Source organism: Urocampus carinirostris, chromosome 8 (assembly GCF_059441175.1).
Source record: "Urocampus carinirostris isolate Australia breed hairy pipefish chromosome 8, RoL_Ucar_1.0, whole genome shotgun sequence".
NCBI classification, from domain to species: domain Eukaryota; kingdom Metazoa; phylum Chordata; class Actinopteri; order Syngnathiformes; family Syngnathidae; genus Urocampus; species Urocampus carinirostris.
This window is the reverse complement of record NC_142356.1, coordinates 22,215,174-22,227,786: the sequence shown is the minus strand read 5'-3', so window position 1 is coordinate 22,227,786 and position 12,613 is coordinate 22,215,174. Positions and strand designations below refer to the sequence as shown.

General features: G+C 40.0%; 1 protein-coding gene across 1 annotated transcript in view; it reads left to right on the top strand.

Moving 5' to 3' along the window:
• The first annotated feature begins 317 nt into the window (after positions 1-317).
• Positions 318-12,613, top strand: part of mxd4 (MAX dimerization protein 4) — a 45,770-nt gene continuing 33,474 nt past the window's right edge. The window contains exons 1-3 of the mRNA XM_088341984.1: positions 318-513; positions 1,002-1,101; positions 9,393-9,422. Of these exons, the coding sequence (XP_088198110.1) occupies positions 450-513; positions 1,002-1,101; positions 9,393-9,422 (194 nt within the window). The 5' untranslated portion in view covers positions 318-449. The remainder of the gene's footprint in view (positions 514-1,001; positions 1,102-9,392; positions 9,423-12,613) is intronic.

The window sequence follows — 12,613 nt, the reverse complement described above, 5'->3', positions numbered from 1 at the left end:
TTTGGTTACCAAAACGACAGTGGCGAGTTCAGTTTTGGGAAACACCCACAAATGCTTCTGACCAATCATATGTCACTTGACTACGTCACACCAACCATGTGGAAGAAGGCGGGCTGTTGCTAGGGAATGTCCCCGATTACTTTCCCCGTAGTCAAGCCAATCAGAGTCACGTTTATCATTTCTCTCCCGCTCATTGGTTCAGATCTGCATCAGAATCCCGCCTTTGCTTCTTCTCAATTGGCCAAGAATGACATCATTCACTTCACCGAGTTTTAGTTAGGTGCTGTAAGGTTGTTGCTACTGTAGTTTGGAGTCGCCAAGACTCAGAACTGATACACTCACAAACTCACGCTGGACTGAAACGATTTTTCAATTATAATTTACATTCCAACGCTTTATGTAAACTTGAGTACATAGTGTATCCTATTTGTTTTTGAGACAAAAACAAGATGGAACTTAATTCGCTTCTAATTCTGCTGGAGGCTGCAGAGTACTTGGAAAGAAGAGACAGAGGTATTCCTAAACTTAATGGACATGATGACAGCAATTGTTAACGTTAACATTACAACCAGGATTCAATTCTGACTTGTTTGGCGTTTTGTGCTTGGCACTAAAATTAAGTTTGAGCTGAAATTTCGGTGCTGCAGGTATGATGTCACTGTACTGACAATAGGACGTGGAGATAAGGATGGGTGCCAAATAGAGCTTTAATTTTGGGTTGTTGCTTTGAAAATATGTGTGCATGATAATATTTAAGCTGTATTCTTAAAAACGATTTGGTGCGTCTTGGTAGAGTGCAATATTTTGCATGAGAAACTCGTAAACAACAGTCACATCAGCTACTAACCACCGCAGATTAAAAATGACGGGACGTGTGTGTGCGCATGCGTGTGTGTTTGAACAAAACAACACGGCTCATTGACAGCTCACGTTTGCACTGTTTACTGTATTCTGCAGCCACTTTTGCAAAAATGCACGTTTGTTTTTGTTTTTGTCCACAGAGGCAGAACACGGATATGCCTCCGTTTTACCCTACAGTAGTGACTTCTCCAGGAAGAAGACGAAAACCTCAACAATAAACAGAAAAAGTCCAAACAATAGGTACGATATGGTTATGTTCTCTTCTTCTATTGTGTTTTTCTTCTTGCCCTTCTTCTTCTTTGCATGTTAGTGTGAGTGCTGCTGCGGGCTGGGGAGGAAGGGAATGAAAGGGAGGGAGCGGGGAGTCGCTGTTTTTCTACACACTGCCATCTCTCTGCAGCCTGGGGCTGGGCTGGGCTGGGCTCTGTTTTGGTTTCTAATAAACACTGCCACGCGTACACTGTCAACTCAATGGATTAAAAGGCACTTTAGCCCCTCTTTTTCCCTTCGTGCACAGGAACACGCGCATGCACCCCCACACTCATATGTACATGTATTGTCATCATGCATTTCCGATCTAGTCCTTATTCCCTCCAAAACCATCATAAAATGATTGCTACTCTCTAACCCTCACAAGTAAGCCCAACCAACCCAAGTGTAAGTGCATGCACGATTGAAGTCGTATAAGCACATAGTTGGATTTGATTATGGGGATATGCACTGTTTATTTTCTTGTGTGTGTGTGTGCATTTGTTGCCTTCAAAATACATTTTTGCAAGCAAAATCACTCACCCAAGTTGGGAAATATTGCCATTTTCAATGGAAAATATGACTAATGACTGTAATGTATCATTGGATTACGCAATGTTGCGGTATCTCTTGATTCTGTTTGATTTGGAGCCCTATAAAAAAATATTATTTTTCGTTAATCATTCGTTTTTTGGGGGGCCTGGAGAGGGTTGGGGGCACCACCAAGCTGTAATTTATTATCACAACTCTGTTTTTATGATTAAGCATGCTCGACTCCTTAAGGAGTTTAGTCTGTTTGTCCTTGTCTTTATCAGTCCTCTCAGTGATTTTGTGACAAACTGCCCAAAATATATCCCTGGGAGTGCTTGAAGTTAATTGTGATAGGCTAAGGATAAGCAGTATTGAAATTCATTGGATGAATGGAGAATTATTTTTAAAGTTTTCAATAAAAGCGTTTAATGAGTTAGAATGTTATTCCCGTGCTTTTGTGGCCTTTTGCCAGGGACTTTGTCATTGCACTTTCTAAAAATATGCAAGTTGTCTTTATTCAACATGTGAGTAAAATTGGGTGTTTGTTTACTCGGTTACGGCTCTTCTAAAATGAACTTGATTAGGCTTTGGCTAACCTATGCACCCCTTGTCTTTGGGATATTTGGTACAAACTTCTACAAATATCAAAGACTACTGTTCAGTAAAAACATAGTAGTACATGCACACACGACTCTACTGTTACATTTTGAGGTGTAGTTTCGTACACTTGAACCCACTAGCTTCGTCCCACAATCTACGCTCTTCCACATTCCTCTGGTTGTGTCTGACAGCATAGCATAATTATGTGAGTGACTGGGTTAGGGGCATGCATAGCAAAGTGGGTGTGGTGGCTGAAACAGACACCTACACGCTTGTTACAAACACTGGCCCACTCGCGCTCTTAAAACAGACTTGTGCCCCCCGCCCCCTGCTCCAAAACACGCACATACTTTGTAGTTGTAAACACACCACAATAGTGTTACGGATTTAAAGGGGACATCAGGCCAAATAGTTTAGTCCAACAATATGGTTTATTAATCTCCATTCTCATAAACCCTATAGTATGATTTAATTCAAACATTTGACAGCTAGTGTTAAGCAACACACACCACAGGTACGATATCCATGTATCACAAGCGTAGCAAATATAGTGGCTGAAACAACAACAGCAAGCAACTCTTTAGTCGATATTCCTGATAGGATGGCATCAAGGTGTCCAAAGATGCTAACCTTTGAAGGGTGTATGCAAGATGTTGGCGATCTACGAGGAAGTCAGAAGCCCTGTACCAACATGGAGGTTGGGTTGTTGAATCCCTTAACCACTAGGGTCGAAGCAGTACCATTTCCAGTGGTTTATCCTGGGCAAGTACAGCCTGATAGCACCTATCCCTTTCCAGGCCAACAAATGTTTCCACCTGGTCCAGAACTAGGAACTTTTTGCCTGTTAAGCGAATTTGCTAACCACTGCACTACGGAAACACAAAATATGGGGTAGGTGGGTGGATTCCTTCACCGCTAGGGTAGGGGCACCATTTCCTGTGGTTTCTCTTGGACAAGTACAGCCTGGTGGCGCCCGTCTTTTTTCGGGCCAACAAATGTTTCCATGGGGTCTTGAACCACACATAGAAATTGATTCAGATTTGTCAGCTCTGACGGGCTCTTACTGCACATGTAAAGCAGGGTATGTACACTTGATTGTTTTCCCTTCTAACGGACCTTCATCAGTTTTAGATCCGTCGCCTCACTCTTATTTTCGGCTTATGTAATGCTATAAAAGAAGCCAAATTTTCTTTACGCTGTTTTTTCAGATAACAGTATAAGTTCATAACTTATGACAGAACGAACCCATTCCGAATTTTTTCAAGGCGTGTCCACGTTTCTATTTCATGGTAATTTACCAAGTTTCAATAGCAGAAAGGAGCTATATGTCATGCTGCGAGGCTGATAGGGTGTGTTGTAAGGAATAAGGAACTAATTTTCCCAGCATGTTACTGTGAATGTAAGCGTTAAAACAGGCATCTGCTCTAAATGCATTTATCTTGATTGTTGATTTTACATATAATAACAGTAACAGGCCGTGTCATTTTTAAGACTTTATATGGAAAGACAAATGTCCTTCAATCATATGCAATGCAAGACGTGGGTTCAAGCATATTCTCTGACAGGCAACTTATGTCTTAAGAGATCTACATTACAAGTGCCCCAGACACATTGGCGAACGATTTTAATACAAAACACTGTAGAAGCGTGTGGATCACATGTGCATTGTTTGTGATACAAAGATGGCTGACCTTAATCGGCAGCCACGGGCTGTCTTCCTCACGTTCTGATTTGCTGAAAACAAGTGCTGTTGGACGTATGAATTGTGTTGTTGAATAGGGATGAAAATTCACCTGTTTTTTTATCATCCCAGGTGGGGTTTTTTTTTGCCCTAGCTGTTTTCTGAAAATTAAATTGTAGTTGCTTAGACAACAACTAATCAAACTGTGACTTGCAAATGTCACATGATCAAAATTAGAAAATAGCTGAGCCATGATTGGTTTTTGCCTGATACCTTACCATTGGTGATGCCTTTTTTAGGGACAATGCCTTTTTTCAACTTGATTTCAAATTCTCTAATGTGATGTTACAGTGTCATATTTGGACTGTTGAAAGGGAATACAGCTTATATGTATAACAATTGTATTTAAGTTGGTTTTCTTTCTTATGATAAAACTATCCCTTGAATCTAAAGAGCAACATCATTAAATGTTAATGTGGAAATTAATTTTCTTAAAAATGTTTTGTGGTGCTTATGATAATCAAAACCAACTTGTTTCATCAATTTGATATGCCGGCCACTTAGCTGCAGACTGTTGTTTTGTTTAGACTTTAGTCGACACTCAGAATATGGGGAGAAGACAGCATTGGGTTTTAAAATTGCCCGGAGAAACCATGAGAGGAGCTTTCAGATAAGAGAATTCCATCATAAAATCCCTCCTATAGTCATCCTCCAAGTCCCTTCTTTTTATTAAGTCTTCAAGGTGACAAAAAAATAGAGCAGTGCTAAACGGTGTGGAATCAAAGAACAGCAACACGATTGACCGATAGCGACAATACTGTAATTTTCTGGACGATATGTAACAAAATGGCCACCCTCTGAGATAGATAAAAGTAAGGAGATTCTGGTCTATAACTCATATTCTACAAACACTATAATAATCCGAATGCAGCAGCCCATGCCGGAGTCCATATATCATACAGAATTATCGTGTGAAATCCTTTGAGTGTATTTCCACTTTGTGGGGATTTGTACCAAATGGCCTGTGGGCCATTGTTTTGACACCACTGTAATATGGTGCATGCAAACTTCATTGTTATTTCCTTCACCAATTTTACACGGAATTTGAAAGCTGAAATATGGAGAAGGGAGCGGTGGGAGATGGCTGTTTGCCAATTATAATGGGAAAAAAAGCCAAAGTACAAGATATTGTTTCACACACAAGACTCTCGTCTCATTCCCTGTTTATTCAAAGCCATTGTCACTATCCAACACATATTTACAACTTTAAACAGCGGTGATGTCATCTCACAGATTAGGTTTCGGATGTATTGTTATTCTGAGTAACAAACCAAGCTGCAGTGTTAGATCACCTTTTCTGGGTTCTGAATACCACAGATCAATCCCAGATGTTTTTTTTGAGGCTCCAAAAGCAAAAACAGAAATGGCTTACATGACAAAAAGAGATGATTTAAACGCTTATGACAACAGGACGCATGTTTATTTAAAAGCCATTTTGTAAAGTAACAAACAGTTTCTATGTATTCACCTTTTAAAGGTAATCCCAAGTTCCTAAACGTGCAAAATGTGAGGAAATAGTTCATGTTTTTTGTATACGAAATTGTGTGTTTATATATACAGGTATATATCTCATCTCGTTAGCTGCACCGCTTATCCTCAGTATGGTCGCGGGGGTGCTGGAGCCCATCCCAGCAATCATCGGGCAGTGGGCAAGGGGACATCCTGAACTGGTTGCCAGCCAATCGCAGGGCACACAGGGACAGACAACTCGCTCGCTCATTCACACCTAGGGACAATTTGGACCGGCCAATCCACCTGAAATGCATGTCTTTGGAATGTGGGAGAAAACCCACGCAAGCACGGGGAGAACATACAAACTCCGCACAGTAAGTCCGGTAGCTGGATTTGAACCCACACAGGAGGTTCCCAAGACCTTAGAACTGTGCCGCACACGCGCTAACCAGTGCGCCGCCGTGCTGCCCCCTTATATACAGTGCATCCGGAAAGTATTCACAGCGCTTCACTTTTTCCACATTTTGTTATGTTACAACCTCATTCCAAATTGTATTAATTTAATCTCTTATCTCAAAATTCTACACAAAATACTCCATTATGACAATTTGAAAAAGTTTTTTTTTTTTACTTTTTTTGAATTTATTAAAAATAGAAAACTAAGAAATCACATTTACATAAGTATTCACAGCCTTTGCCATGAAACTCAACATTAAGCTCAGGTGCATCTTTTTTCCACTGATCATCCTTGAGATATTTCTACAGCTTAATTGGAGTCCACCTGCAGTAAATTCAGTTGATTGGACATGATTTGGAAAGGCACACACCTGTCTATATAAGGCCCCACAGTTGAGTGTGCATGTCAGAGCACAAACACCAAGCATGAAGTCAAAAGAACTTTCTGTAGACCTGCGAGACAGGATTGTCTTGAGGCACAAATCTGGGGAAGGATACATAAACATTTCTACTGCTTTGAAGGTCCCAATGAGCACATTGGCCTCCATTATTCGTAAATGGACATTTGGAACCACCAGGACTCTTCCTAGAGCTGGCCGGCCTTCTAAACTGAGCGATCGGGGAAGAAGGGCGTTAGTCAGGGAGGTGACCAAGAACCCGATGGTCACTCTGTCAGAGCTCCAGCGTTCCTCTGTGGAGAGAGGAGAGCCTTCCAGAAGGACAACCATCTCTGCAGCAATCCACCAATCAGGCCTGTATGGTAGAGTGGCCAGACGAAAGCCACTCCTTAGTAAAAGGAACATGGAAGCCCGTCTGGAATTTGCCAAAAAGCACCTGAATGACTCTCTCAGACCATGAGAAACAAAATTCTCTCGTCTGATGAGACAAAGATTGAACTCTTTTGTGTGAATGCCAGGCGCCATATTTGGAGGAAACCAGGCGCCGCTCATCACCAGGCCAATACCATCCCTACAGTGAAGCATGGTGGTGGCAGCATCATGCTGTGGGGATGTTTTTCAGCAGCAGGAACTGGCAGACTAGTCAGGATATAAGGAAAAATGAATGCAGCAATATATAGAGATATCCTGGATGAAAACCTGCTCCAGAGCGCTCTTGACCTCAGGCTGGGGCGAAGGTTCATTATTCAGCAGGACAACGACCCAAAGCACACAGCCAAGATCTCAAAAGATTGGCTTCAGAACCACTCCGTGAATGTCTTGGAGTGGCCCAGCCAGAGTCCAGACTTGAATCCGATCGAACATCTCTGGACAGATCTGAAAATGGCTGTGCACAAACGTCTCCCATCCAACCTGATTGAGCTTGAGACTTATTGCAAGGAAGAATGGGCAAAACTGCCTAAAGATAGGTGTGCTAAACTTGTGGGATCATATTCAAAAAGACTTAAGGCTGTATTTGCTGCCAAAGGTGGATCAACAAAGTATTAAGCAAAGGCTGTGAATACTTATGTAAATTTGATTTCTTAGTTTTCTATTTTTAATCAATTCAAAAAAAATAAAAAAAAAACAAACTTTTTCACATTGTCATAATGGAGTATTTTGTGAATAATTTCGAGATAAGAGATTAAATTAATACAATTTGGAATGAGGCTGTAACATAACAACATGTGGAAAAAGTGAAGCGCTGTGAATACTTTCCGGATGCACTGTATATACAGTAATCCGTAATCCCTTGGTTATCGCGGTTAATGGGGACCAAAACCATTTTTAACATGATGGGTCAACTTTGAGACTGAATTCGACTCGAGTCCCCTGCCACGTGGAATATTTTGCAATACATTTGCATAATTGTGAGAAGGAACAGTACACGTTCCATGCCTAATTGGAAAAAAATCTGTTGAGTAACACCTTTAAAGGTCTGCTGGAGCAACGGGTCTTGTTAATGATTTTAAACAGCTAATGTTTCTTGGTCATGTCACACGCATCCCGTGGTGCACCCAACTTGCCGACACAGCTGTGGGAACCACTGCTTCGCCAGCACAAGGGCCCTCAAACCGGGAGTGAAATGTGAAAAGGCCTGTTGTGTGCCTATGCCCACCCTCCCGCTACACACTTTTGTTGTCCCTGTTTTTGTTTTTATTGCCATCGTATCCATGACAGCCACATCAACAAGAGGCCCTGCAGTGTCCTCGCTGTTCCCGGGTCAGCATATCATAACCGGGGAGCTGTTGTTTGTGGGCGGGTCTTGGGTTCTCCTCAGAATAGCACTCACTCTGTGGAATTCTACAGCGTCTAGGCCTCCAGACGTCTGAGAGGGCTGTTGTTGTGCCCCATGCTGGGGGCCTATCTTCCAGTTTGCCAACTCCTATAGATAAAATGACCTTTGGTTTTGGGCACATGCCATGTCAGGTCTTCGTTTTTCGTATTTTCTTGTTTCCAATCTTGATTTGATTAAACGGATTTAGAATTTGCTCAATAATTTCTGAATTGGTTCAGTTGAGTTGGACGATTCATTGCTCTTTTGGAAAAGCGTAGTTTGTTGGATTTAATTTACATAGGAATATTTGGCAAACGCTGACATTCTTTTTCATTTCACCTGTGCTAACATTTTTTGGGCCACAGATTACAGTTCAAAAACTAAACCTAAACAGAAACATGTCTCCACGAAGTAAGTTTCTTCTTAGGGACTCAGACAAGTTATGTCTTTTATACAGTCAATCCATAGTTGACATTATCAATATAACTAGTTAACTTTTGTTCATTTACCACACTCTATAAAGCATGTCAAAAATAACCCAAGGTCTAGAGTAGTCCACCGATCAGGAACGTGGATTGATTTGATCCAACCCCCAGGAAAATTTAACATGAATGCTCAAAGTATGGGTTTATTGCTTTGGAAATAATATGAAAAAAAGCTTCATATTTCTGTAACGTAACTCAAAAAGCGGGTCGTTAAGTGCAAATCCACCCCTCAAAAATTGTATTTTTTGGTTTTAAGTAACTCAAAAATCTACTGGTTCAATTTTTGTTTTACTTAATGTCAATGTGAGTAATGTCATCGTAAACAACCCCTCTATGTGTTGCTGTTTTACAAATGAGATTTCATTAGGTCGTATAATACAAAACAACTCCTGAAAAGGGAGTTTATTTTTTTCACACAAGCAAAACAAGCTTGATCATTTTGTTTATGGAACAATAGATAGGGTTTAGTTAAAAAACATTTTAAAATATTGAGCCTCCTTTAAATATCTCTCCAATGTATCAATAAAATTGGGTTGTGTTATAAAAACCAGCCCCCACCCCTCCTCCTTTTGTTTAGAAGAACTTAATATTAGTTGGGTGTTTTCGTACAAACCAACCATGACAGTTCGACCGTTACATTTATTTTAGCCAGTTATCTTTATTTTTCACCAAAATGGATTTTAGAGTGTACTCAATGTTGTTTTTACAGTCGACCTGTGACAGATTGACTTTTGTTTGGTCGAACAAAACATGCACATCATATTTTGAGACTCATCCTCATCATTCGTCTGTTTTCCTTTTAGATCGTCGCACAACGAGCTGGAGAAACACAGGTAAGGCTGTTTTTCAAGTTTTTTCGTGTGTGTAGTGTACGTGTGTGCCGCTTAAACACACAACGAGCATGTTTGTCTCACTCTCCTAGCATAGATTCCTCCAGGTAGGCGGCTGGTATCACAGACGCCTTCGTCAGAGAGATCGATTAAATCGCTGCTACATTTTTCCGTTTGCTGAAAAAGAAACTGATAATATGTATTAAAAACAGTGGGCGGTCATCGAGATATGACGTGCCCTGGTTTCACTTCCTTGTATGAAAATAAAGGGAATCCTGGAATCTCTTCGTGTGCTTGCTGCTCCATTGGAGAGAAAAGTGAATTAATACTATTGTGACCATCGCTGTATTAAGGTCAACAAAAGCTTGTGATCTTCTGACTTAAAAATATGCATGGCCAAGAGGATTTAGGAAACAGCTGATGTGACTACCAGCATGTGAGCAGAGGCGGCGATGGGTGTGTAAGGTCGAGTGTTGGTACGTGTATGTGACACACAGTCATCCACGTTGAAGGATTAGCAAGTCACATGTCTGCCAGGGGACGTGCCGTGAGGGGTAGAACATGCATGGGCAAGTTCCACCTCAAGACAAGACGGAAAGGTGTGATTATGCTGCAGATGTTGAGACACAACATATACCTCATGTCCAACCATGGGTGTGGTTATGGACAAAAGCCATATGACGCTCACATGCATGCCAATTCATTCTGGTAATGCCACTTTACTTCTTTTTCTTATCGTCATTATTACTTTGATGACGTGTTGACACGGGCATTATTTTATTCTTACTCCAAAGTCCAAACAATGTTCAGAGTCCACACTACTGGAAAACTCTTAAGTGCATTGAGCCCATGCCAAATGAACAGGTGGCACTTTTAATTACCGAAGATCATTTGTATATGTTAGCAAGTTTATAGGTTTGTGTGTATTATTACTTACCAATAAACATTTTAAAATTGTTGAAAACTTAAGCTGAAACCCTAGTCTGAGCCCAACCCCACCCCAATTTTAACCCTGGTTGGGCCCAAAATGTCAAACGTTATGTTCAGGTTGGACAGGGCTTCTCTCATGCTTCTCTCATGATTTTTTTATTTTTTTAATTATCCACCCGCCATTGTTCTTCTTTTGTCTCGCTGCCTTGCTATCTTAAAGTTTCACTCTACTTAAGGAAGTACAGCGGTTGCCGTTTATGGCCCAATTTTTAACCCATCAAAATGACGCATGGTCTTAAAATGTTTCCTTCAACTCTTATATAAAATATGTTGATGTGGGAAAAATCTCGGTTAATGTGACATCTGCAGACACAGAAATATAAAAAGATGCAAAAGTTTATACGGTATTGTTAAACTTTGATTTTGTTACAAAAAACAGGCTTCAATTTGTTTTCATAAATCACCTCTCTTTCTCCCAATTTCCTTACAGTTAAATGTGAAATTTCGGCTTTGCTTCGGGCTCGGTCCTGCAAATCTTGTTGTTTTGTCAGGCTCAGACTGGGTCGGGCTTAAATAGCTACGGGTCTTGGTCGGCTCATGCTGTAAATTTTTAGTGCCCTGTTGACACAAAATCAGTAAAAATGTAATGACATGTGTAGTGTAAATAGTCATGGTGCAAAAAAAAGTTCATTTTATTTATACCCATTGAAATGATAATCCAGAATGTTTTGTTTGCTCAAACACTGCCATTTGTACTTTACTCAAAAACTTTTTTATGAGGGCTAAAAGTTCTCAAATTTATGGAAAAATTAGAAATACACTTAAGTGTAATCTATGAAGTTAGGAGCCAACTTCCAAAGTAAGCAAATTATATTATTTGTATTCAAAGCTAAAATAACGAGTCCTTTATCATACTAATAAAACAATAAAACGATCAACATACTTTAAGGGCAGTATCTTAAAAAAGTCCTCAATTTATTGACTGTACGACTGTAAATGCTTGTCTTTGGAAGCACATATGTGTTAGGAAGATGATTTTAGTTTTTTTCTCCCGATTAAAACATTCACAGTCTACAATATTTGGCTTGAATGAAAGAAGAGTCTTTGATGAGCTTCCAAGATAATAAAATAAATCAACTTGATAGCTTTGTTGACGCTGTCATTCGTTTGGTTGTTGTTTCATAAAGTCATTGAAAGCTGTCATCATTCCTGCTCAACTAGTTCCTTGGGTATATCGCAACCTTTGTAGATTAATCTGCTACAAGGCCGTCATCGTTGGAAAAAAAAAAAAATCCACCTCTTGACCCTCACGCGAGCAGATGCACTCCAGGGTGGCGCTGCATTGGCATCTCTGACTCACCGTCTTTGTTCAGTCACATTGAGCTATCCTTTTAGTCTATGTTCTTGAGCTTGGCAAGGTGACAATAAGACCTTGAATTCCACGAGACATGTAGTGTTTAAATGTAAGGCTTCAATTTAATATAGTTTTCATTTTGTATCATCTTTATTGTTTTTTTTTATAGTAAGAGATTTTCACTCATTGGTGCATTGCCTTTATAGAACCAGATTATTATAAAAGTAACTTCTACAGCAAATCGAAACTAGCTTTTTTTGCCAATAGTTATTGCCATTAACTACTGGGGCAGTAGATCATGTTTTGCATCTTTTAATGGTCTTCAAGGCAATGCATTAACTAAAGTTTTTTCTTTTATTTTATCTTTTGATTTAGTGCCAGAATTCTCTTTATTACCGTTTTCCCACTTTTTGCTTATAGCAAAAACACTGTTGACTTATACAAATACAACTTATATATACAGTAATTGTTAATTTTTCCCGGGGACAACCCCAATATCCAGGCTCCAGCGCATTACCGCCATCACGTGGACGTTATGGAAAATTGCATTTACCTTCTGTTTAAAGCCATATTGGACCAAAAAATCCCTTCAAAAAATCTGTCTGGAGCCGCTAAAATATAAAACCCTGATACAAGCCTTTTAAAAAAGCAAACACATACTGTATCTATCTATAGTCATTGCAAAACGTTAGGAATTGTTCCTGTTTTTTCCTATTAAAAAAAACATATATTTTTCCCTTGTCAAACATTTTTGAAAAAGTGCCATGGAAGCTTTATGGAGTGCCAAAGACCAGCATGTTGCTCCAGAGCAAGTTTAGCGGGTGGAGAAGTCAAACTTTGTTGGCGATAGAAAGCATCTTCCTCTCCTTTTTTCCCCAACCACCGATGCTTTGTGGGTTCAGAGGGATTA